The sequence below is a fragment of the Kogia breviceps genome, chromosome 4 (assembly GCF_026419965.1).
Source record: "Kogia breviceps isolate mKogBre1 chromosome 4, mKogBre1 haplotype 1, whole genome shotgun sequence".
In the NCBI taxonomy this organism is placed as follows: Eukaryota; Metazoa; Chordata; class Mammalia; order Artiodactyla; family Physeteridae; genus Kogia; species Kogia breviceps.
In genome coordinates, this window is record NC_081313.1 from 174,274,602 (window position 1) to 174,301,539 (window position 26,938).

The 26,938-nt window shown below is 46.7% G+C and overlaps 1 protein-coding gene across 14 annotated transcripts; it reads left to right on the top strand.

Moving 5' to 3' along the window:
* Positions 1-591: 591 nt before the first annotated feature.
* ZNF333 (zinc finger protein 333) lies at positions 592-25,877 on the top strand. Of its 14 annotated transcripts, none has more exons than XM_067032709.1 (13): positions 594-925; positions 1,106-1,236; positions 3,507-3,550; positions 4,621-4,744; positions 5,170-5,268; positions 8,818-8,900; positions 11,967-12,083; positions 13,526-13,613; positions 20,283-20,371; positions 20,975-21,101; positions 21,518-21,613; positions 22,115-22,191; positions 22,694-25,877. In XM_067032709.1, exons 3-13 carry the CDS (start codon positions 3,548-3,550, stop codon positions 23,789-23,791), a joined length of 2,001 nt encoding a protein of 666 aa, XP_066888810.1. In that variant the 5' UTR covers positions 594-925; positions 1,106-1,236; positions 3,507-3,547; the 3' UTR covers positions 23,792-25,877. The 14 variants fall into 14 exon arrangements, with proteins under 14 accessions (XP_058915752.1, XP_066888810.1, XP_066888814.1 ...); XM_067032713.1 differs by having other exon boundaries at positions 20,286-20,371; XM_067032707.1 differs by having other exon boundaries at positions 604-925; positions 1,106-1,432.
* Positions 25,878-26,938: the final 1,061 nt, after the last annotated feature.

Sequence of the window (26,938 nt, forward strand, 5' to 3'; positions counted from 1 at the left end):
CTCATCTCTCTCCCCACATCTTCCCTCCAGTCCTCCACTTGTAGCACCCTTGCAGGAAAGGGCTTTGTAACCTTAGCATGTAGCTATCAACTGATGCTCTGTAGGTTACTTATTGAGAGACATAATACACGCAGTGCTTGAAATATAAACGATATCAGGGAACTGGTCACAGTGGTTGTTTCTGGGGAGGAAAACTTAGGGATGGAGGGAGATACCCCATTTGAACTTTTCCTATATGTATGTATTATCTGTACGACATAACAAATACATAATTTTAAAAAGAACAGTCAGATCTATCTATTGTCTTGAATAGATTTTCACATCTTATTTTTAGTGAGAAAGGCAAACTGTAGAAGAAGTAGGATATATAATCTTATTTTTAGAAGAAATCATAAATTCTGAGCAAAAAAATTTTACTTATGGGTATGTTTTTGCAGGTCATTGGGTTAAGGCAAAGGAGAAAGGCAGGGCGGGGCAGGGTGGTGGGGGAAGAAAGGGGGAGAGGAAAGTAGAACATTGAGCGTACCAACGAGCCAGCGAGGCCCCGCCTCTATCCCGCCCACCAAGCCCAGGCCCTGCCCCAAATCCCGCCCATAGGGCTTCAGCTCCGTCCTTAGCCCTGATCAGTCGGGGTGCACGCAGCTCCAACCCCATTCTTTAGGTCCGGTCAGACCCCACCCCAGAGCTTAACCTCGCCCGCAGCCCTGGGGAAGGAAACTAGAATTTTTCCTCCAAGGTTGGATGCAGGAGGCAACCTTTCCATCACTGCCCGGAGACCCTCTGGCCCTGAGGGCCGGCGCCCCGACCACTTCCGCTCCCGGCGGCCCTGACACCGGAAGCAGAAGTGCGCAGCGGCGGCGGATGGTGGCGGCTGTACGGGGCTGCACGGCGCGCTGCCGTGGGAGTGTCTCCGGCCGTTTTGCAGGTGCGGCCAGGCCCCTCGGGAGGGCGGGGAGGGCTCGGCGGGCGCGGGGAGGGGCCGGAGGGCCTAGGACGGCCGCCCGGGCCGAGGTGCTTCCTCCTCGCGGTAACCCCGGGGCCGGGATGGGGCCCGCACAGCTCGGCTCTGCAGCCGGGCTCCCCCTGTTCGGTCTGTCGCCCTCAGGTACCCCTTGTTCGGGCCAACAGGACTGTCATCCGCCTATTGAAGGGGAAGCCACGAAGTACAGCCCAGGTCCCGCAGCGAAGAAGTGGTGACACCAGCCGGCCCCAGCACTCACCCGTCTTCCCCGATTTGTAGGCCGACCGTATCTCCCATATGCAGGATAACTGTTTATTAATAAATCACGTTTTATTTCATATTACGTTTCAGGTTATCTAGCTCTGCAAATGGGAATTTAGGTCTGAGTCTACATGTGCAAACTGGTTTGAGTGACTTCGCATGTGAATTTAAAAAATGGAATGTGCCCTCTATCAAGGGATGAATTAATTGGTGACTGACAATTTGCACTTGCTTACCTTAGGACCTGTTAACTTAGCTTTCTTTTCCTTTTCCTTTCCTTTCCCCTCCCTCCCTCCTTCCCTTCTAACTTTTACTTTGTATCGGTTTTCTTAACTGTAAGGGGAGCGTGTCCTAATAAAAGATATTTCTCACTTATGTCACAAGTCTTATTAACATCTAAGAAAAGTAAGACTATTCAGTTCTTTTCAAGTTGGCTCCAGCCTGTAAATCGCCATAAGGCTTCAAAAGATGGGACTCCAGGACAAAGCACATAAGCTTTGTTAGTACTGGGAATTGAAGCTGAGTTGGCAGTAAATGGGATGTCTTTTTAAAATCATAGTGTTAAGACTCACTTCTAATGAGAAATAGGGAAAAAATTATTCTGGAGGAAAATTAAGCATCAGATTTCAATTTGATGAGTGTGGTGTTTGTTTTTAGAGAGGATTCATGTCCTGCCTTGTTTTTTTAGGAAGAATTAACGTTTCTTAAAGACAGCTGAAATCTAGTGTTGTGATTTTTGGTATATGAACAGGCATTTTAAGTCATTTTTATTTTTGACTTGTGGTGTTGTCTTATGTGTTTGTGTGTGTGTGTGTGTGTGTGAGAGAGTGTGCATGCAGGCACATGCCTTCTTAGTTAAACTATATTGAATTATTCTTGAGGAGTGATGATTGTTTGGCACATTTTCATTGGGGCTGCCCTCAATGAACCGGGCCCTGTACACAGGGAACAATGTGACTGAAATAGATTTAGTGCTTGCCCCTGTGGAGGTTTTATTCTAGCTGGGAAGACAGATTTTAAATTAATAATGACAAGGGTGATGTAGAAACACAGAACAGGGGAACTTGAGGAGGAGATCAGCAAAAATATATTAAATGGGACAAATGTTTGAACTTAAAAGATGAGTTTTATGTAGCTAGACAGGGGTCAGCCTGTGGAGTCCGAGTGGGGAGGAGATTTGAAAGAATGGTGGATGTGTAATCCCTCAGGCAGTACAAAGCCTGGTGTATTCCAGGAGCTGAGAAAAGATAGGGAAAGCTAAAACACAGAAGACAAAGTACAGAATGGATGAGCCGGGAGGAGAGGAGGGCAGGACCCTGAAGGCCATGGTAAACTTTGGACCTTGTTCTAAGGCCAATGGGAAGCCACTGAATCAGAGTTTTAAGTAGGGAGTAATAATGATTTTGTTTGTGATTTAAACAAGACACCAACTCCTGGGTTGAGCATGGTGTTTAGGATGGACAAGAATGAATGTAAAGTCCACACATATAGCAGCTTGGGTTAGTTCAGGAGTCAGACAATTGTGGAGTTGGAAAAGTTGGGGCTTGGTGGTGATCGTGGAATTGAAAAAGTTGGAATGTTTGAGATGCATAAGAGGTAGAACTGAGAGAATTTGGTGATCCATGTATTCTCTCTAACACATAATATAGAGTAGGGCTTGGCAAACTGTGGCCTGTGGGCAAATCTACCCCAGTGCTGGTTTCTATTAATAAGGTTTTATTGGAACACGTGTTTATGTGTTCCCTGTGGCTGTTTCTGTGCTATAACCACAGTTAAACAGTTGCCATATATGTGGCCCACAAATTTTAAGATATTTACTGTCTGGCCTTTTACAGAAAGTTTGCCAACCCCTAGTACATAAGTGCTGTTCTGGTGGCAGGATTTGGAGTCCTGAAAAAAGTGGACACACGTCTATACTTCGAGAGTTCACATCGTGGTTGGAGAGAGAGGCAAACGTACCTATACAAATACATATTAAAAAATCGCAACTTGATAAGGGCAGTGGAGGAAAAGTCGAGGATGTTAGAGGTGTTTTGAGGGAGGATAAGAGGAGAAACGATCCTTTTATTAGGTGACTGAAGCCAGTAGAAACGATCAGGGCCTGTGGTGTGAAAGGTGGCTCGGGGCCCAATATGTTCCTTATTGAGATAATTTCCCGGTAAGCATGTTTCGCTTGGCCGCCCTGCTGGTGGTCCACAGAAATGGAATTACCTGGGCCAAAACCCTGCTTGGTGTTCTGCTTCCACTCTCATTTCTTCCTTTACCTCTGTCTCTCTTATTGCAGGAAGGACACCTACTGAAACTTTAAACCCTGGCGCTGGTGTCATGGTGAGGGGAAAGGGGGGTGGTTAGGATGGTTGGGGAGGGGAATAATTATGTACTCTGGGCCCTGTCTCCTCTCTGCCTGCCTCTCAACTGAGGAAGAAAGAAGAGGGAAATGTGGAGCATCTTTAGCCCCGTCCCCAGGACCTGGCAGCCTCTTTCAGTACATGACCTCCGGAGGGAACTGGTTTGGGTGGAGGGTTCCCAAAGCGACCCTGGGTTCTGTGGCTAATTCCAGAGTCTAACTGCAGTGTGGGGCTCATTTAGAGCTGGCAGCAGCAGCAGAGCTCCAGGGCCATCCCTGCCATCGCTCGTGAGACCTACCAAAAACGCATGGCTCTATACAGTAAAATTAATTAAAATCCAACAAAATTAAAACCTCAGTTACTCAGTCACCCAAAGCACATGTCTCAAGTGCTCAGTAGCCACACGTGCCAGTGGCTGCCTTTTTGGAAAGTGCAGACATAGAATATTCCCATCATCACAGTGAGCTTTACCAGTCAGTGCTGTTCTCGAGAATTCTGAGATTAAAAGGCCATCAAGTTTCTCAGATGCAATGGAAGTCCTATTTTAACAAGCATAAAAAATGACTAAATGCTAATCTATGTCTTGGGCGGTGTCCTAGGGACTTCATGAAAATTAAAAGATCAAACCCAAACTTTTGATGTCTTAAATAAGGAGTTTAGGAAAAGCTCTGTAAAGCTGAGAAGAACAGGCTCTGCCATCACTGGTTAGTGGAGTGACAGAGAGCCAAAGCTTATACTTTTGGATCTGTCCAAATGTTAAAAGAAAGTCAATATTTTCTGCTGGGTGTGCCATATGAGCTCTGTCCCAGCAACTCCTCAATTCTGCCCTTGTAGCACAAAAACTGCCGTAGAGATAAACAAACGGTTATGGCTGTGTGCCAGTAAAACTTTATTCAGACAAACAGGAGGCAGGCCGGGTTTGCTAAGCCCTGCTTTGGAGAGAACACTCTGAATGTTCTTGCATTGGGTCTACTTCCCCCGGGATAACCCCTCGTCCTGCAGAATGGTGAGGGTTATCCTTGCTGAGCCGGAATATGTGTACTGTCTTAGGAATCAGTCACCTTGGAGGATGTGGCAGTGGGGCTCATCCAGGAGTGGGCGTTGCTGGATGACGCTCGGAGGAACCTGTGCAGATACGTGCTGCTGGACAACTGCAGGACCCTGGCCCCCCGGGGTAAGGCTGGTGCTACTGCGGTCCTTCCTGTATGGAAATGCTTTTTAAGCGCCTGCCACGTGACCACAGTGATATAGTGTGGGTTTCCAGTTCATGGGCTTCCACAGGATAACAGCTCCATACGTTGCTTTTACTTAATTCTCTCCATAGTCACTCGTGTGGGTCTCACTGACCTTGACCTTGGGATTCGGGAGTTAGAGAACCTCAGTTCCATGGGGCAGAGAGGGAGCGTTTGTGGTTTGGGCCCTTGTGAAAGAACCTCACTGAGTTCATTAAAAACTGGATGTGATCACTTAGGTACCCTGCGTACTTGCTCAGGGTCAGGAGCTGAGGTCCAGGTGGAGGGCGGGCAGTCAGGGGAAGCATTTATTTTCCTCTGCAAACCCTCCCTCCCTTCCCTCAACACGTATGTTTTTCTCCACCAGCAGGGGCTCCACCCTGCAAAGCCTGTCTGGTCTCCCAGGTGGGGCCAAGAGAAGAGCTGATGACAGCAGAACGAGGCATTCTCTGTGCCACGGGTGTGGGTGAGTACCAGGGGGCGTAGCATATTGTGACCCATCCAGACCGGGGTTGGACGGTGGGTGCTGCTGGGAAGTGTCAGTCTGAGGGCATTTTTTTTTTTTTTTTTTTTTTTTTTTGCGGTATGCGGGCCTCTCACTGTTGTGGCCTCTCCCGTTGCGGAGCACAGGCTCCGGACGCGCAGGCCCAACGGCCATGGCTCACGGGCTCAGTCGCTCCGCGGCATGTGGGATCTTCCCGGACCAGGGCACGAACCCGTGTCTCCTGCATCGGCAGGCGGATTCTCAACCACTGCACCACCAGGGAAGCCCTGAGGGCATTTTTAAGGTTCCTTTTTCTGAGGGGAAGTAAGGTTGTTTGGGGTGAGTTCCTTTAGCTCTTCTTTTTTCACTTTTTAACTTTTTGTTGGTTTCAGAAAGAGATCTGTTCCAATTTCTCTTTTTTAAAAAAAAAAAATTTGAGATACGTACTGTAAAATTCACCCTTTTAAAGTGTACAACTCAGAGGTTTATAGTATATTCACAGAGTTGTGCAACCATCACCACTATCTATTTCCAGAACATTTCTATCACCTCCAAAAGAAACCCTGTACTTATTAGCAGTACCCCCATCCCCCTTCCTGCAGCCCCCAGCAATCACTAATTCACTTTCTGTCTCTGTGGATTTGCCTGTTCTGGACATCTCATATAAATGGAATCATATGTCTGTATCTGTCTTCTTTCACTCAGCATCGTGTTTTTGAGGTTCTTCCATGTAGTAACATGAAATGCTTCATTCCTTTTTAAGGCTGAGTGATATTCCATTGTGTGGATGCACCACATTCTGTTCATCCATTCATCAGATGATGGCCATCTGGCTTGTTTCCACTTCTTGGTGATTGGGAGTAGTGCTACTCTGAACATTCATGTATAAGAATTTATGTGGAGCAAACATCACTCTCAATGGTGAAAAACTGACAGCATTTCCTCTAAGATCAGGAACAAGACAAGGATGTCCACTCTCACCACTATTATTCAACATAGTTTTGGAAGTCCTAGCCATGGCAATCAGAGAAGAAAAAGAAATAAAAGGAATACAAATTGGAAAAGATGAAGTAAAACTGTCACTGTTTGCAGATGACATGATACTATACATAGAGAATCCTAAAGATGCCACCAGAAAAACTACTAGAGCTAATCAATGAATTTGGTAAAGTTGCAGGATACAAAATTAATGCACAGAAATCTCTTGCATTCCTATACACTAATGATGAAAAATCTGAAACAGAAATTATGGAAACACTCCCATTTACCATTGCAACAAAAAGAATAAAATACCTAGGAATAAACCTACCTACAGAGACAAAAGACCTGTATACAGAAAACTATAAGACAATGATGAAAGAAATGAAAGATGATAACCAACAGATGGAGAGATATACCATGTTCTTGGATTGGAAGAATCAATGTTGTGAAAATGACTATACTACCCAAAGCAATCTACAGATTCAGCGCAATCCCTATCAAATTACCAATGGCATTTTTTACAGAACTAGAACAAAAAAATCTTAAAATTTGTATGGAGACACAAAAGACCCCGAATAGCCAAAGCAGTCTTGAGGGAAAAAAACGGAGCTGGAGGAATCAGACTCCCTGACTTCAGACTATACTACAAAGCTACAGTATTCAAGACAATATGGTACTTGAACAAAAACAAAAACATAGATTAATGGAACAAGATAGAAAGCCCAGAGATAAACCCACACACCTATGGTCAACTAATCTATGACAAAGGAGGCAAGGATATATAATGGAGAAAAGACAGTCTCTTCAATATGTGGTGCTGGGAAAACTGGACAGCTACATGTAAAAGAATGAAATCAGAACACTCCCTAACACCATACACAAAAATAAACTCAAAATGGATTCGAGACCTAAATGTAATACCGGACACTATAAAACTCTTAGAGGAAAACATAGGAAGAACACTCTTTGACATAAATCAAAGCAAGATCTTTTTTGATCCACCTCCTAGAGTAATGGAAATAAAAAATAAACAAATGGGACCTAATAAAATTTCAAAGCTTTTGCACAGCAAAGGAAACCATAAACAAGATGAAAAGACAACCCAAAGAATGGGAGAAAATATTTGCAAACGAATCAATGGACAAAGGATTAATCTCCAAAATATATAAACAGCTCATGCAGCTCAATATTAAAGAAACAAAAAACCCAGTCCAAAAGTGGGCAGAAGACCTAAATAGACATTTCTCCAAAGAAGACATACAGATGGTCAAGAAGCACATGAAAAGCTGTGCAGCATCACTAATTATTAGAAAAATGCAAATCAAAACTACAATGAGGTATCACCTCACACCAGTTGGAATGGACATCATCAGAAAATCTACAAACATCAAATGCTGGAGAGGGTGTGGAGAAAAGGGAACCCTCTTGCACTGTTGGTGGGAATGTAAATTGATACAGCCACTGTGGAGAACAGTATGGAGGTTCCTTAAAAAGCTAAAAATGGAATTACCATATGATCCAGCAATCCCACTACTGGGCATATACCCAGAGAAAACCATAATTCAAAAAGACACATGCACCCCAATGTTCATTGCAGCACTATTTACAATAGCCAGGTCATGGAAGCAACCTAAATGCCCATCGACAGATGAATGGATAAAGAAGATGTGGTACATATATACAATGGAATATTGCTCAGCCATAAAAAGGAACCAAATTGAGTCATTTGTTGAGATGTGGATGGATCTAGAGACTGTCATACAGAGTGAAGTAAGTCAGAAAGAGAAAAATAAATATCATATATTAACGCATGTATGTGGAACCTAGAAAAATGGTACAGATGAACCGATTTGCAGGGCAGAAGTTGAGACACAGATGTAGAGAGCAAACATATGGACACCAAGGAGGAAAGCTGCGGGGGGCTGGGGATGGTGGTGTGCTGAATTGGGCCATTGGGATTGACATGTATACCCTGACGTGTATAAAATTGGTGACTAATAAGAACCTGTTGTATAAAAAAATAAAATAAAAATTAAAAATAAGAATTTATGTGGATATGTTTTCATTTCTCTTGAGTATATACTTAGGTGTGGAATTGCTGGGTCATTTTTTAAACTTTTTGAAGAACTGCCAAACTGCTTTCTAGAATAGTCACACTATTTTACCTTCCCACCAGCGGTGCATGAGGGTTCCAATTTCTCCATATCATACAAACAATTATTGTCCAATTCCTCTTTAAACCGAACACTTCTTTGTGTGTTCCTTGTCTAATTGCTTTTTACTTGTTTGCCTGATAACATTGTCTGATAACATCACTTTCAATCTCCATGGATTCCTTTGCTGGGAAAAAAGTCTCTCATTTCCACCTCATTCCCATCACTGCCCAATTCCTACTCTTTAGAGCCTCACTTTCTCACTGATACCTTCTTCCATTTCAGTACTGACCCAAGTTTAAGGTCAATATAAAAAAAATACATGTTGTGTGTGTCAATATCATGCCGCTACTTCTTTCTGAAAGAAGGTAATTTTTTTTTTTCCAATTCATTTTAGACCGGGAATCTCAACTTAAACCCAAAGAGTCTACTCCTCTGCAGGATATTTTGGAGGAAAATTCATCCCATGATTTGCAAATGGTAAGATTCGCGGGTGATGGTTCTTTACTCCCTCTCATAGAAGAAGTTGAAGGATACGTGAGTTGGACACGCACACCAGGGCCAGGCAGATATTTGAGGCAGGGCTTTTCCTCAAGGACGTGAAGTGTCTGGGGGGAGCATCCATGACCCATGAATTTGGGCAAATCCCACCTATCGCTTAAGATTCTTTCTTCTTAGAAAGTTCCCCTGAGTAAACATTTCCATCAGTGAGAGTCAGACATCGATTGCATGCAGTGTGATTTACTCTTCAACAGTGATCAGAAACACGCTGTCTGTTAGAGATGCCCCATGTAAGTTCAGGATGTGAGAAAGCCTAGTGGTGGAACCTGCAACATCCTGGAAGAACTCGACCTGTCTGAATAAGGCACACCTTTGAAAATGCTGAAAACGTGCCCCTGACAAGGAGCATCCCTGGGTGACCTTTTTGTCATCAGCCACCGCTTGTCAGGAGCAAACTCCCCCGGGAGAGACGCCACCTGCTGATTTAACCGCGGTGAGAAAGGCTCCTGGAGGAATTATAACTTGGATCTGAACAAGAGGACCTGCAGCAGAGAGGGCCACTCTGATTGTAGAGAATGTGGGAAAGTTGTCAGGGGTCCCACACCCCTAGGGAGACAAGTTGAGACCCCACACTGGAAGGAAGCCCTTGTCAAAGAGTGGAAAATCATTCAGAACCAGCTTGCACAGTATGGTGCATGAGAAAATGCAGAGTCCTGACATCCCCCCTTTGACCCTGAATTCCTGCCTTCCTAAACTACCGAACCTCCAAGTTTGAGTTCCCATTCTTGGCGTTTTGAAGCTTAGGGTTAGGGCTAAGATTTGGATAGAGGGATGTACAGAGCCCAGCTTCACCCCCAGGCTGGGCCTCTTTGTCCCAGAGCCAATGAGATATCTAGCTTCCCTCAGTGTGTGCCTCTCCACCTCTATCACGGATGGTGTCAGCTTCAGTGTCAGAGACACTGGCACAGTGCATGGGGTGGGGAGGCCGGGGTAGTAGAGACCTCTTTTCCATTCCTGTGCCCTGAGTACACGGAGCCTCAACCCTGCACAGCCTCATGAAGAGTGCGCTGCCAGGCAGCCCCTCTAGCGCCTGCATGGCTGGCATCAGACCCCAGGGCAGCTGAGCCCTCTCCTTAGTGCCCAGATCCTCCTTGTCCTTGGTTTACACTCTTGTTTCAGAAGAGAACGTCCTCCAGCAGCTGCTTGGGAAAGGGCGCTGGCTTTTGAGACCTTAAGATCTGCAAATGTCTTACTGGAGCTGCTGGATCCCAGGGGCCTCATCTGATGTCGTTGTTGCAGTAACCCCATTATAGAGTGTTCCGTGCGCCATTATAGAGCTCTCGATTGATGCCTGCTGAGTGAAGGAGTGAACAGATGGGTGCTGGTAAAGACGGCTCCAGGCCCCTGCCGGCACCATGCCTCAATCAGCAGATGGACTGTGTGAGGGAGGGAGAACGGGCCGTGAGGGAAGGGTGTCCTCTGTGGTTTCTGTGGGCTCTTTCCTCTCAGTATGGGGTTCCAGCACTTTCCACAGAACTTCACTGCCAGCTCAGTAGTGAGTACTGAGTGTGGGAGAGGAGGGGCTTCTGCTGCATCTGGAAACACAGGCAGTCACAGAATGTTCTGAGTGGGCATAAGTGGTCCACTTCCTTCTATATAGAGGAATCCCTCTACAGTTCCTTCTGTCTAGAGGAATCAAGCAGTTCATCCCTGAATATGCCCCGAGGTGGTCCAGAATATTTGAGGCTGGGAGTCAAGTCCAGGCCTTTCTCTAGAGACTGCTGTCTTAGCCACCAGGGTCTTCCGCTTGACGATTGCACATCCTGATACTTGGGCGATGTGGCTGAGCCTTTGGTTATCCCTTCTAGGTCACGTGGGTGTCACTGAGCCTTGTCGCAATCGCTGGGGCCCCATATAGCAGCTCTGAGGTCACGTGTGAATAAGTGCTGGTGGCCAGGGACAGACCAAGGCCCTGTAGCCCCAAAGAATGGGCATCTCCAGGCTCAGCCTTCCTACTGTCCCACGGCCGCCCACGCCACCTCTCCTGCACTACACCCAGCTCCTCAAGGCTGTGGTTTCACCTCTTTTGTTTTCTGCTGAATCCACAGTGCTTGTATTAGCAGTGCTCAATAAGTATGTGTTGAGCAAATAGGCGGAACTCCTAAAAACCTTCAGGAAGAGTGATCTGTGTCAGAATTATTGTGATTAAAAACATTTGTCTCAAAATGGTACCCCCGGGATTTCAACTTACGGAGGTGGTGACTGAGTGATGACATGGAGAGGCCAGTGACAGCGACTTACATTTCTTGAGAGGAGGGGGCTGGCCACACCACACAGGGCCGCACAAAGAAGCACCAGCATCGGTCAGGAGGCTGACAGGAGTGAAGGGAGACTCTAGGCCAGAGCCTTTATTGGTTTTCTGTAGGAAAGGCAAGGCAGGGCAGGGTAAACCGCTTAGGATTGGTGAGTTTGAGTAATAATTCTGGGGGGTCTTGAGCCACAGGGGCTGTCCCCAGTTGTCTGGTACCTGGCCTTGGTGATTTAGGGCAGGCGGAATATAGGCTTGGTGTGTGAGAACTAGATAAAGGAGGTGGTTCGGAGTACGGTCTGTGGATCACAGGGGAGATGTAAACAACTGTGGCCATTAGTTTGGCCCTGTGGTTGATGGAGGCCAGATAGACAGATATGGAATCTAAGAAAACATAGAATGAAGTTCATATTCAGAGCCACGGGCTCCCAGCCTTTCTGTAGAAACCTTTCTAGTTAAATATCTTGTAGCGCCTCCAAGGGCTTGTGGCCTAACCTCCAGACGGGGCCTCTCCAGAACCAGAAAGGGGTCAGGTCTGTCTCCAAGTCTCTGGCGTGATCAGTCCTCATTGGTGGCAGGGGCCCACAGGGCAATAAGGGGAGTCACCGGGTCTGACACTACCGGGCCCACGTTCCCCAAGTTCTGATGGCACTAGCCCCAAACTTAGGGTCTCTGAGGGTGAGAACAGCCTCCATACCTCCTCTGTCCTGCTCAGTACCCTCCATGCCTTTTCCCAGGGGCTGGGGCTGGACCTGAGGATGCAGACCAAGCCCATGATGGGAGAGAGGGGGACACCTCTGACTCCAGGGGACCGGCCAGCTCTCCAGGAGTCACCTTGGTCTTCTGAAGACACAGTAAGCCTGGGAGGTGGTTTGCTGGGAGGGCCCCAGCCCCAGCCAGGAAAGCCTGGGGTTCAGGAGTTTTGTTAGGTGGGGAGGCAGGAGGGAGGGATGAATCTAGGGCCAACTGCCAACTGTTGGGGGAACTGGGAACATGCTGGAGGCCCAGGCTTACCTCCTGGTAGGAACTACTGGACACGCCGTGGCGTTTCTGCGTTGAATGTAAATATCCCTAGTGTGATGTCAGGCCCAGAGCAGTCCTAGGGGAGGGGCTGGCAACTAGGGTCCAGGCCCTGCCTCTCTGGGTCCAGCCTTTCTTCGTCCAGTCCTTCCACCCTCATTCCCACCCTGTCCATGGCCAAGAAACCTACAGGAATTGAGTGGGTCCAAGGGCTGTGTGAAGAGTGTCCAGGCCGGTAACCAAGCTCTTGGCTCAGGGCCCTGTGTTTTGGTACTGAGGTGGACAGAGTTACAGAGAAGGACACTTAAAGGTGTGCTGTGAGCCCCGCGCTGAGGAGAAGGGGCCTCCTCTCACCTGTCCCTGCCCATCACCTGCCCCGAGGGACCTGCCACATTTACTTCCCATCCACCACCAAGTCCTACGAACTTTTCCTCCAAAATACAAACCTACCTCTGACCGCTCCTTCCGTTCCTGGTGCCACCACCCTGCCCAGAGCCACCGTTATTTCTCCTGGACCCCCGGGAACTGCCCCTGACAGGGTCCTGCTGCCACTGGGTATCACCCTGGACACGGAGGCCAGAGGCATCCCTTAGAAATGCAAGTCAGGCTTCCCTGGGGGCGCAGTGGTTGAGAGTCCGCCTGCCGATGCAGGCGACACGGGTTCGTGCCCCGGTCTGGGAAGATCCCACGTGCTGCGGAGCGGCTGGGCCTGTGAGCCGTGGCCGCTGAGCCTGCGCGTCCGGAGCCTGTGCTTCGCAGCCGGAGAGGCCACAACAGTGAGAGGCCCGCATATCACAAAAAAAAAAAAAAAAAAAAAGAAATGCAAGTCAGTTCGAATACCCTTCCCAAGGGAGTGGCTGGTGGTAGAGGAGAGTTCAGGTCCTTTCTCCCACAGCAGAGCTTCCCCTCCGGGATAGTTTACTAACGTCCCATCATTTGCAGGAGTCCACCTCTGCGTCCTCCGTCTACCCCTCAAGCTGCTGGCCATCCACTGCCCCTCTTTGCTCCAGCATTTCCCCCACTACTGGAGGCTGCTCAGAGGAGGCCCCCACCTACCCAGGCCCCCTCTCTCCATTCCATCTTGGAGTTGAAATTCCATGACAGTGGTTAACTTTATACGGAAGAATTGTAGACCTGGACCAGGGAACAGGGCCTGTCCCTGTATGTTCAGTGTGTTCCCCAAAGCAGGGCCAGTCGTGCCAGTTCAGTCTGGGTGAGCAGGCGTGAGTGGACCCCACCGACTGTGTGACTAATATGTTCCTGTCACTCTGTCCAGGGGCTGGAGGTGGCTGTGCAGATTCAGAGGGTGGCCACGCCGGAGCCTGCGCTGCGCCTCCTCAACCTGTTGGGATCTGGGGGTTCTGGTGAGTGAGAGCTGGGTGGAATTGACAGCCAGAGGGCCCCGCTGTGCTGTATTGCGTCTGGGAACTTGCATTCGTCACCTTTTCCTCTGACTGCAGTCGTTGCCATAGGGAGAGAATATATGAAGCAATGTCTCGTTATTTACATATGCAAGGAGAAAGGCACTTTCTAGAGATTGTGGGCTGGGATTCTTTTTTTGTTTCTTCTGGTCTCAGATCTTTCTGTTATGGAAGAGCAGTCCCCACTCGACTATGGCAAAGGCCAGACCTCTCTTGGGGCGCGGTTAAATTCTCCACTGCGCAAGCATGTCGATGCTGAAGGATACAGCTGAATTTACTATGAGTGGCACATGTTTGAACTGAGCTTTTAAAAAATGAGACTAAAAGCCACGTCTCCTGAGAGGTGGGGGAAAAACTTAATTCTGGAGGATAAATAACATTGTAGCTTGAATTGCAAGGCTTGTTTCCTTCCATCTTGCCTTATTGTAAGAATAATAAATTTTGTTTATTAATCATATCATCCAGTCTTGCATTTGGAATCTGTATTATACCACTGACAGGAAGTAATTCTTAGATTTGGGTTATATGTTGTTGTTCTGTATATTTTTGGCATGCTTTCTGGGCCAGGCTCTGCTATAATGTACTCGTTTTATGTTTGTTTGTTTGTTTTTAAATTTTTATTAGAGTATAGTTGATTTACAATGTTGTGTTACTTTCTGCTGTACAGAAAAGTGAACCAGTTACATATATCCATATATCCACTCTTTTTTAGATTATTTTCCCTTATAGGTCATTACAGAGTATTGAATAGAGTTCCCCATGCTATATAGTAGGTCCTTATTAGTTATCTATCTTATATATAGTAGTGTGTATATGTCAATCCCAGTCTCCCAATTTATCCCTCCCCCCCTTTCCCTCCTGGTAACCATAAGATTGTTTTCTACATCTGTGACTCTATTTCTGTTTTGTCAATAACTTTATTGGTACCATTTTTTTAGATTCCACATATAAGTGATACCATATGATATTTGTCCTTCTCTGTCTGACTTACTTCACTCAGTATGGCAATCTCTAGGTCCATCCATGTTGCTGCAAATGGCATTATTTTGTTCTTTTTTATGGCCGAGTAATATTCCATTGTATATATATACCACATCTTCTTTATCCATTCCTCTGTCGATGGATTTTTAGGTTGGTTCCATGTCCTGGCTATTGTAAATAGTGCTGCATTGAACATTGGGGTGCATGTATCTTTTCGAATTATGGTTTTCTCTGGATGTATGCCCAGGAGCAGGATTGCAGGATCATATGGCAGCTCTATTTTTAGCTTTGTAAGGAACCTCCATACTGTTCTCCATAGTGGCTGTACCAATTTACATTCCCACCCAGCAGTGTAGGAGGGTTCCCTTTTCTCCACACCCTCTCCAGCGTTTATGGTTTGTAGACTTTTTAATGATGGCCGTTCTGACTTGTGTGAAGTGATACCTCATTGTAGTTTTGAGTTACATTTCTCTAATAATTAGTGATGTTGAGCATCTTTTCATGTGCTTTTTGGCCATCTGTGCCATAAAGTACTCTTGAAGTACTTGGTGTGCTCTGTGCTTTTGAAGTACTCTGGAAGGTACTCTTGAAGTACTCACCGCTGTCATCCTGTGGTGAGATGGGCACTGGAAAACAATTGCAGACCAAACCCTGAGGCCCTCCCCCATGGAGTCCACAGTCTGGCTTGGTGGTCAGATTTTTAAGTGGAGACTGTAATGCAATGGAAGCATATAACAAGAGGGCTTTATCTTGGGGGGGCAGAGAGGAGCTCTGGGAAATTTAAGTTTAGGCCAAGTTTCTCAACTGCAGCACTCCTGACGTAGGGGCTGGATCTCTGTGGTGGGGGCCGTCCTGCATGTTGTAGGATGTTTAGCAGCATCCCTGGCCGCCACTCACTAGCTGGCAGTACCACCTCCCCCTGTATTAGTTTGCTAGGGCTCCCATAACAAAGTACCACAGGCTGGGTGGCTTAAACAACAGAGCTTTGTTTTCTCACGGTTTTGGAGGACAGAGGTCCAAGATCAAGATGCTGGCAGGGATGATTTCTCTTGAGGGCTGTGATCTGTTCTTTGGCTTGTTGATGTCCGTCTTCTTCCTGCATTTTCCTTCTGTATGTGTCCGTGTCCAAATTTCCACCAATTACATTGGATTAGGACCCATCCTACTGACCTCATTTTAATTTAATGACCTCTGAAAAGACCCTATGTCCAAATACAGTTATATTCTGAGATTCTAGGGGTTAGGCCTTCAACATATGAACCTTTGGAGGGACACAATTCAGCCCATAACACCCTAGTCATGATGACCAAAGACGTCTTCAGGTGCTATGGATTGTCCCCCTCTAATGCATATGTTGATGCCATAACCTCCCATGTGGCTGTATTGGAGACAGGGCCTTTAAGGAGGTTGTTAGGGTTAAATGAGGTCTTAAGGGTGGAGCCCTGATCCCATAGAACTGGTGTCCTTATAAGAACAGGAAGAGAAAAAGCAGAGTTCTCCACCATGTGAGGACACAGTGAGAAGGCAGATGTCTGCCAGCCAGGAAGAGCATTCTCACCAGAACCAGACCGTGCTGGCACCCTGATCTCAGACTTCCAGCGTCCAGAACTGTGAGAAAATAAATTTCTGTTGTTTAAGTCACCCAGTCTGTGGTATTTTGTTACTGCTGCCCGAGCTAAGATACTAGAAACTGCCACCTGACCTCTGGGGACAGGGGTGGCTTCAGACCATAATAATTACCATATCGTTTAGATGTTGGTCTGGAAGTTTGGGGAGAGGAGTTCAGGCCCTGGAATGGCATCTGTAAAATCCACCGGGGACCAGGGAAGAAGAGCCTGGTCTTTCAGCACCTGGGAGGAGGATGGGCCTCAGGAGGATACGAGTGGTGGGCGAAGGCAGTTAGGAAAAGGATGATCGTGGCCTAGACTTGAGGGTGAGTGTGGAGTAGGTGTGTCAGGGGTCCCTAAGACCACTCCCAGGTTTGACAATTTGCTAGGAGGACTCAGGGCTTAGCTTACAGTCGTACTCATGGCTATGATTTATTCCTGTGAAGGGATGCCGAGCAAAATCAGCCAAGGGAAAAGGCTCATGGGGTGAAGTCTGGAGGAATTCAGGCACAAGCTTCTGGAGTCCTCTCCCAGGGGAGTCACATGGGACACGCTTAATTCCTCCAGCAACAAGCTGTGACAACACGTGTGCAGTGTTATCTACAGGGAAGTTCTTTAGAGACTCAGAGCCCAGGGTTTTCCCTGGGGGCTGGTCATGTAGGCACCCTGTGCCTAGCACACACCTAAATTCCAGACTTCCAGAAGGAAAACAGGCATTTAGCATAAATCGCACTGTTTGTACAAACAGCTTAAGCAGAGAGTGAGCCCCTCTTATCAGTTAGGGTGGTAGGAACCGTCTCGAAATCCAAGTTCCCAGAGGCCAGCCAAGGGTCAACCTTGCTGGCAGGCCTTGCTGAGGAGAGCAGTCAGGCCTGCTGTGTTAACTCTTGTCTGCGCAGCAGGGAAGCTAGGAACCATGTAAGATGTACCCAGGAGGTCGAGTTGAGATAGTTTGGTGAGTCATGTGTGCATTCGTTTACCAGACATCCCAGGGCATTTTTATGTGCCAAGCACGGTTGGGGAGTGAGCGTGTAGCAAAAGGAAAAGGACCCCAGGCTTGTTCTTCCGAAGCTGCCAGTCCATTGGGGGAGATGGAAGATAATCACCTAAGGAAGCAAAAAAAAAAGTAGCTGGTTATAGATAGGTAAGGGCTGTGAAGAAAGGAGAGGGTCTTTTTAGAGAAAAGAAGAGTATTGGGGAGAAGAGACTTTCCGAAGGAGTGACATTTAAGTGGGTCCAAATGAGAAGGTATGATATAGGCGTTCCCCATAGCAGGGACAGGGTGAGAGGAAGGGGAATGGGGTGGGTGGAGGTGGGGAGGTGTGTGTAGAAATGTCATCACTCATTTCTTTTGACTGATTGTTGGGGTCAGAGGGGGTGGGATTGCTCATCTGAGATCAGGGACATTGGAAGGACAGGCTTTGAGAAGGTTATGAGTACACGAAACAACAGAAATTTCTATCTCACAGTTCTGAGGTCAGAAGTCTGAAATCAAGGTGTCGGCAAGGCCATGCTTCCTGTGAAACCTGTAGGGAAGGAAATAATCTTTCTTGCCTCTTCCTAGCTTCTGGCGGTTGCTGTAAGCCTCGGTATTGCTTGGCTTGTGGATGCATCGCTCCCATCTTTGCCTGCCTTGCCACGTGGCTTTCTCCCCTGATTCGGTAGCTCTTCTCCTCTTATAAGGACACCATTTATATTGGATTAAGGGCCCTCTACTCCACCATAATTTTATCTTAACATCTGCAAAAACCCTATTTCCAAGTAAGGTCATATTCTGAGGTACTGGGGGTTAGGACTTGTTATTTTTTGGCGGGACACAGTTCAACTCATAACAGTCTGCTCTCTGGACCCCCCCACATTCGTATCCTCCTTACATGTAAAATACAGCCATATGATCCCAACATCCCCAAAGTTTTTACCCATTCCAGCATCAACTCTGTCTAAAATCTCATCTAGATATTGACTCAGAATGTCCCAGATCTTGTCATCTAAATAATCTGAATCAGGTATGGTGAGACTGGGGGTGTGATCCATCCTGGGGGCATAATTCCTCTCCATCTGTAAATTGGTAAAACCAGAAAACAGGTTCTCTGCTTCCAAAATACAATGGTGGGGCAGGCATTGGATAGACATTCCTGTTCCCAAAGGGAGAGGAAACAAGGGTCCCAGGTCTCACGTAAGTTTGAAACCCAGCAGGGCAAGTTCAAAGCCTGAGAATGATCTGTGGCTTGAATCTCTGTCCTCTGCCTGGTGGGGCAACAGCCCCCCCCACCAGCTCATTTTGGATGTTTCATTCGTATTCCCCCAGGTAGATGAGTGGAGATGTCGGAGCCAATGGTTGGGTGTATGGGTCTGGAGTGCAGATGTGAGAGTCAGCCTGGAGATTTGGGCCTTGTCAGGTAGTTGAGAATTGACACCCAGAGCCGGGGATGGTGCCTTCCGAGGCGGAGACTACAAGGTGAGAAGAGGAAGGTGTGCGCCATGGGGACACCAGCAAGTGATGGAGCAGAAGCCTATACAGGAAACCGGGAGGGAGGCTGGGGGGGTGGGCACTGAAGCCCAGGGGGGTCGGTTTTAAGATGGAGGGATTGGATGACTGAACATTTCGACTAGATTCCCCACTCTGGATGGAGGTCACAGGTGATCCTAGTGAGGTGCTGGTCCTTGGAATGGTGATGTTGGGAAGTAAGAGGTGAGAAAATGGATACAGAGATTGCCCACGATGGGGAACAGAGAGATAGAACAGTAGCTAGAAGGAAGTGTGGAGTATTACAGCTTGAATTGTGAACCCCCCCAAAAAGCTATATTGAAGTCCTAACCATCAGTACCTGTAAATGTGACCTTACTTGGAAATAGGGTCTTTGCAGATGCCATCAAGTTAAGATGAGGTCATGATGGTGGACCCTAATCTAAAATGAATGGTGGCCTCATAAGAAGGGGAAAATGCCATGTGAAGACAGGGACACATGGGGGAGGACAGCCACGTGATGACAGAGGCAGAGATTCGAGGGACACTCAGTTACAAGCCCGGGATTGACTTTCACCACCAGAAGCCAAGAAGAGGCAAGGAAGGACTCTACCCAGAGTCTCAGAGAGAGTGTGACCCTGCCCACACCTTGATTTTGGGCTTCTGGCCTCCAGAACTCCGAGAGAATACATTTCTGTTGCTTTAAGCCACCCAGTTGTGGTATTTTGTTACAGCAGCCCCGGGAAACTAATGACATGGGGTCAGGGATTGGACATGATTCACGTTTAATTACCAAGGGGAAAGGTCCCATCGAGAGGGGAGGTGAGGGTGCAGGGAGACAAGGGTTGGCTGGGGAATCACTTGCTCCTCTGTAACAGGCCAGAGTGAGGAGGCCTGGTGCGGATGAGGGATGTTATCGATTTGAAGGCAGGAAAGGAAGGATGCTTCCTTCTCAGGCACACTCACAGGGAGGTGGCGGTTTCTCTGTCCCCTACTTGTGGTAAGTCCTGGGGTGCTATCAGCCCTGCAGAGTCGGGGCAGAAGAGGGGGCCCAGCAGCTAGGGCAGAACAGCTGACCCAGGGCTGAATCAAGGGGGAGAAAGGAGTGCCCCAGAAACTTCAGAGTCTGTTGGTGAACTGAGACTGTGGCTCCAGAGATTTGGAACAGAGGAAACGTGTGTGTGCGTGCGTGAGTGTGTGCGTGTGTGTCTTTGTGTATGTCTGTACATTTCTGTGTGTTTGTGTGTGTGCTTGTCAGTGTGGGTATGCGCATACTGTGTATGCATGGTGTGTCTGTGTGTGTGTGTAAACATTTGTGTAAGTGTATGCCTGCGTGTGTACTGGTGTGTGTGGGTGTACATGTGTGCCCAAGCAACTGGGAGTGTGTACAAACATATGTGCATGCACCTCTCTGTGTACATTACATGTGTGTGTCCCTGGGCGTGTGTGCATATGTGTGTGCACATGAGGTCATTCACGGGGTGGGCAGCCCTTGGCCCTGTAAGTGGGGTCACTGGGCCAGGCCCAGACCCTCATGGCTCCCCTCTTCTCCTGCAGCAGTGCCTGTTCAGGACCCCGCCTGGCTCCGGGAGGAGAGCACAGAGGAAGAAGTCGTGGCTCCTGGGACACTGAACACTTGTCTGCAGGTAAGTAACAAATACTTGTTCTTCTTCTTGCTTTGCCTCCTTGTCCCCTTCCCCTGTCTGGGAGTTTCTTGACCCCAGAGGACTGGTCTCCAGGCTTCCAGGCACTGGGCCTCTAGCGTTGGGTGGGCAGTGACCCCACTCCCTCATTCAGGCCTTCCCCCGGTTATCAAGGGCCATGTTCAGCTGAATGTCAGGAGGGAAAGCAGGGCGAGGACGTGAGCTGTCCTTGTCTTATAGTCATCATGGTCTCCCAAGAGCAAACAGTTGTCATTTACCAAACATTTTTCTCTTGCCTGTAACATGATCAGGTCTGCTGGACCCTGGGGCTAGAGGGGGAGGGCTTCCCAGTTAGTTGTTAATAACTAAGTCCTGTCATGAAGTTGAGGTCCTTTGCTGCCACCCCTTGGGATGCTGTCATTTAGGGAGGGAAGAGTAGATGGAGAAGAGTTCTAGTTCTGAGGCCTGAGCTGAGAGACCTCAGAACTGTGTCTGAACATCCTCTACATGGAGGTGTCCCTTCCCCAGGCCTGCAAGCCCCCCACTGTCCTCTTGAGTATTGGTTGGGGTGGCCCCTGTCTGAGCAGGGATGGGTGTGCGTTTTAGGAACCAGTCACCTTTGCGGATGTGGCCGTGCTGTTCACACCGGAAGAATGGCTGTTTCTAGACTCTGCTCAGAGAAGCCTGTACAGAGACGTGATGCTGGAGAACTATAGGAACCTGGCCTCTGTGGGTAAGGCTGGCCTCACTGCTTCACCCACACACTTGAGCAGCTACTGTGGTTTCCTGGAACTGTGCTGGTTTTCAAAATCGAGAGGTGAAGAGACAGGAAGGTCCTGCTTTCATTGTGCTTATAGTCTAGTGGTTTCCTCTTGGAAATGAAGATCTTTCCATTGTTTCTGGTCTTCTCAAGTGTGTCCCTGAGCCAGGCGCCAGGTTTGGGGGACTGGAGAGTCCCACTGTCCTTCGGGACCCAGTGAGGGAGCTTGTACTTTGGTTCCTTAGTGAAAGAGCTCGGCCGTGCCATCAGAATATAGGTGCGCCCATTTTGCTATGCCCATCTCCAGTGACTCCAAAGACTTCAGAATATTGGCTCCCATTGCATGGCAGGCACAGTTGCTCATACCCTGCATCTTTTCCCACGAGCAGGAGATCAGCTCTGCAACGCCAGTACGTTTTCCCATTTGGAGCAAAGAGAAGAGCTGTGCGTCACTGAGAGAGAGATCTTCCCAGGAACCCACTTAGGTGAGCACCAGGTAGATTAGGGGTGCTTAGTGCCTTTGATGGGGAAGGCTGTTGGGTTGAGCTCCTTCAGTAAATTCCACTTTCTTTCCTCTTTCCCTTCCCTTTTTATCTCTAATGCTTTACTCTGCCTTCATAGAAAGATTTATCCTACCCCCTTTTCACATTTAGCACTTCCATGTGTATAATTTCATCCAGTTCCTCCCCACTGTATATTCTTACTAATACTTTCTCTCAACATCAGTCCCAGTCTTCATAGAATCCCTTCTTAGTAAATTATCTACTATTTCCATTCCTTGTTCCTATGATTACGTGACTCCTCACATAGCCAAACACCTTAAAATTTTCCTTTACTCTCTGATATGTTCCTCTTATTCATGGTTTCTTTCCATATTTAGGATCAGTATTAAAAAAAATCTGCATATGCCTAGCTTTTTTTGTCATCTTGATCCCACACTTTCCTTCTCTGTGCACTTAATATTTCCTCCCCTGAATTCATTCCAGAACCTCAACTTCAACCCCAAGACTCAATTCCTAACCAAGATATTTTTGCAGAGATTCCATCCATTGGCATGAAAAGGGTAAGGCATAAAGGGATTATTCTTGTTCATCTACAGTAGGAAATGTCTGGGGTTGCTGTAGGTTAGAAACACAAGAAACCCAGAGAGAGATTCAAGGCAAGTGGTACTCACCTAGGAGAAAGCAGTTTCTTGGGAGAGAGTCTGTGAATGTCATGAATTGGGGAAAAACTCTAAATGTAGATCAAGATGTGGCTTTACAGAGTTCCCAAAGCTAACCATTTTCGTAAATCTGACACAGATGTAGGGCATTTAAAACTTAATTTAGCCTTACACAATTCAGAAAAAGTCTACATCTAAGAAGCCCCATGAAAGTAATGAAAATGATAGCTCTTTGTGGCAGAGTATCTGCTTGAAGGAACTCAAGGTAGAAATGGTATAGGTACACTAAAATGGTAAAAGCTTCAGCTATAGGAATGTCTCTTTCCTACACTAAGTTCACTTGGGGGAGAATATCTGTGAATGCAATAAAGCCTCTGGTCTTCCCATTTTCCTCAATTGACAGGAGCAGCTTCAGACTGGAGAAAAACTCTATAAATGCAATGTTCTAGGGAAGCCTTTTAACAGCATCAAACCACTTTTTCAGTACCAGAGAATTCCTGCAGGAGGGAACCCCTGTGAATGCCGAGAGAGTGGAAAATCCTTCTTCCAAACCGCTCACCTAATCGTGCCTGAGAAAATCCATAGTGGGGATAAAGCCTATGCATGTAACAAATGTGAAAAATCGTTCAGATACAGCTCCGATCTCATCAGGCACAAGAAGACTCACACTGCAGAGAAGTGCTTTGAGTGTCAGGAGTGCAGGCAGGCCTTCAAGTATTCCTCGAATCTGCGGCGGCACATGAGAACTCACACTGGAGAGAAACCCTTCGAGTGCAGTCAGTGTGGGAAAACCTTCACAAGGAACTTTAACCTGATCTTGCACCAGAGAAACCACACGGGCGAGAAGCCCTATGAATGTAAGGACTGTGGGAAAGCTTTCAACCAGCCGTCCTCTCTGAGGAGCCATGTGAGAACTCACACCGGAGAGAAGCCTTTTGAATGTGGCCAGTGCGGGAAAGCCTTCAGGGAACACTCATCACTGAAGACACACCTGCGGACCCACACCAGAGAGAAACCGTATGAATGTAACCAGTGTGGGAAGCCCTTCCGGACGAGCACTCACCTGAACGTACATAAGAGGATCCACACAGGGGAGAAGCTTTATGAGTGCGCCACCTGTGGGCAGGTCTTGAGTCGTCTCTCAACCCTTAAGAGTCACATGCGGACGCACACGGGAGAGAAGCCCTACGCGTGTCAGGAGTGTGGGCGAGCCTTCAGTGAGCCCTCATCCCTCAGGAAACACTCGAGGACCCACACCGGCAAGAAGCCCTACGCGTGTCAGGAATGTGGGCGAGCCTTCGGCCAGTCTTCACACCTTATTGTACATGTGAGAACCCACACTGCAGGGAGACCCTACGAATGTAATCAGTGTGAGAAAGCCTTCAGGCACAGCTCTTCACTTACCGTGCATAAAAGGACTCACACCAGGAGAGAAAACGTCAGGACTGGCGGCCTGCCTTTATCAGTGTCTCTTGCGTACGGTGGGCTGCATGCTGATTAACTTCCAATTTGTAAAAACATAAACATCCAAGGCTGTGATCATCTCTCATAGTACTCATTAAGCGACATCCCATGTTTCAATGTATAATATTTTCATTTTGGTTTAATTCTCCATATGTCTTAGTTTCTTTTACCACTTATTCTTTGACACACGAGTTAAATGGAATTAGGTTTTTAAATAAATAAAAGTACGTGGGTATATTTTTATAGAGGTATAATTGTAGTGAAATGCATAAATCTTAAGTGTACAGTTGGATGAGTTTGACAGATGTATACTTGTATGTAATCAATACTCCATTCAGGATATAGACTGTTTCTGTCGTCCTGGAAAGTTCCTGCATATATATGGGTGTTTCTTTTTAGTTGCCTTTTTGTTGTTGTTTTCTAATTTAATTACACTCTTAGCAGGGTGTGTGGTCTTTATGTTGTTGAATGTTAAGTATTTGTGGAGATTTGCTTTTAGGTCTAGTGTGGCACGTCCTGCTAGTTGCCTACCAAAATTGCCCCTTCTTGCTTACAAAAGCACTTAGGTTTTTTTTTGTTCAGATTGGGACTGTGCACTATTTTGTGTGTGTGTGTGTGTGTGTCTGTCTGTCTTAAAACAACAGAATTTATTCTCTCACAGTTCTGGAGGGAAGAAGTTGAAATCAAGGTGTCTGCAGGGCCACACTGCCTCTAAATGCTCTAGGGGAGGTTCCTTCCTTGCCTCTTCCAACTTTTGCTGGCTCCAGGTGTTCCTTGGCTTGTGGCAGCATCTCTCCCATCTCTGCCTCCGTTTTCAAATGGCCTTCTCCTCTGTGTGTCTGTGTCTTTTCCTCTTCTGTCTCTTATAAGGACACTTGTCATTGGATTTAGGGTCCACCGAGACATCCAGGATGGTCTCATCTCAAGATCTTTAATTCCATCTGCAAAGACCCTTTTCCAAATCAGATCACATCCATAGTTTCCAGGTGGACATATCTTTTGTGGGGGCATCATTCAAACCACAACACCATCAGGGAATGTGCACTATTGAAACACCTCCATCTTCCTGTCCTTCTTGCTGCCAGGCGAGGCCACATCCTCCAGTCCTGGCCAGTATGAGACATCGCTGGGTGTGAGTCCTGGGAAAGATGTTGCAAAGGAGTGGTTTCGTTTAGCCAGATCCTTCTCCTTCTTGCCTTCTGTTCAAGCAGACACCGTGTCCAGGACTAGAGGAGCCATCCTGTGACCATGAGGGTGAAAGCCACAGGCTAAAGAGAGTGTGGCCAGAAGTCACAACCATCCTGGTTCCCCAGTTGGTGTCCTTGTTTGGCTGTACCAGCCCTGGATTGTTTATTTCTGGACATTCTGTTACACGAATAAGATGTACTTCTTATTGGTACATGACATTGTCTTTTGGGGGGGGAGTGTGGGGGAAGGCAGGGATGGGTTTATTATGGCTGAATGCAGTCTCCAACTGATGCACTTAGTATATGGTCAGTTTTTATAAATGCTTCGTGGGTAGTTGAAATCAATGTATTCTACATATATTAACTAGATGGAGCATATTATTTGTGTTTAGAAGTCTTTTTACACATTTTAAAATATTGGTCTCTGTCTTAGCTCAGGCTGCTATAACAAAAATACTGTTGACTGGGTAACTTATAAACAACAGAAATTTATTTCTCACAGTCCTGGAGGCTGGAAGTACAAGATCAAGGCTGGTAGATTTGACGTCTGGTGAGGGCCCACTTCCTGGTTCACAGATGGGCATATTCTTGCTGTGTCCTCATGTGGCAGAAGGGGAGCAAGAGAGCTCTCTGGGGTCTCTTTTATAAGGACACTGATCCCATTCATGAAGGCTGCATCCCCATGACCTAGTTACCTCCCAAGGGCCCCACCTCTTAATATTATTCTCTTGGGGCTGAGGCTTCAGCATGTGAATTTTGGGGAGCACAAACATTCAGTCCTTAGCAGTTCCTGATCTATCATGTACTGAGAAAGCTACATTAAACTCTCCCACCATAAGTATGGATTACTGAATAAGTCTTGTAATTCTGTCAATTTTAAGTTTCATATATTTTGAAGAAATGGAATTAAATGAAAAGATTTTTGACATTTTATAAGTTTCCAGATAATTGTTCCTTTTATTCGTATAGTGACCATCTTTCTCCCTAGCAATGAATATTCAACCATCCAGCATCATACTAGCAAATAATTATTTAGTGCTTACTATTACTAGATAGTAGCTGCTACCCTAAACTTCGCATCTTTTAGGTTATTTAGTCCTCACAGACTTTCAGGAAGGTACTGGTTATTATCCCCAATTCACAGATGAGGAAACTGAGGCCTGGGAAGTTGAGGTGAGTTTACAGAGGTATGCAAGGTGGTAAGTGAGAGTCTGGCTCTTTCTACAGAGCTTCACCCCAGGGGCCCATTCTCCATTTTAACCTGCACTAACATGATTCTATTTTTGTGTTTTAAAGTTCTTTAATTGAGGCATAACTTAGGTAAAATTTCATAAGTTTTACTGTATACCTTAATGAATTTTATATATGTCTATACAACCCGCATCAAATATAAAATATTTTATCTCCCCGAAGTTTCCCTTGGGCCCTACCCCAGTCAGTAAGCCCCATCATCAGAGGTAACCAGTATTCTGACTTCTATCACCATAAATCTGTTTTTCCTGTTCAGAGAAATAGAACCACACAGTATGCCCTCTTGTGTCTGGTGTTTTCACTTAATATAGTACCCATGAAATTTATCTTTGTCACATTATCAGAAGTTTATTCTTTTTTTAAAATTTAATTTTATTATTTTACATCTTTATTGGAGTATAATTGCTTTACAATGTTGTGTTAGATTCTACTGTATAACAAAGTGAATCAGCTATATGTATACATATATCCCCATATCCCCTCTCGCTTACATCTCCCTCCCAGCCTCCCTATCCCACCCCTCTAGGTGGTCACAAAGCACCGAGCTGATCTCCCTGTGCTATGCATCTGCTTCCCACTAGCTGTCTATTTAACATTTGGTAGTGTATATATGTCAATGCTACGCTCTCACTTCGTCCCAGCTTATGCTTCCTCCTCCCTGTGTCTACAGCCCATTCTCTACATCTGTGTCTTTATTCCTGTCCTGCTCCTAGGTTCATCAGAACCTTTTTTTTTTAGATTCCATA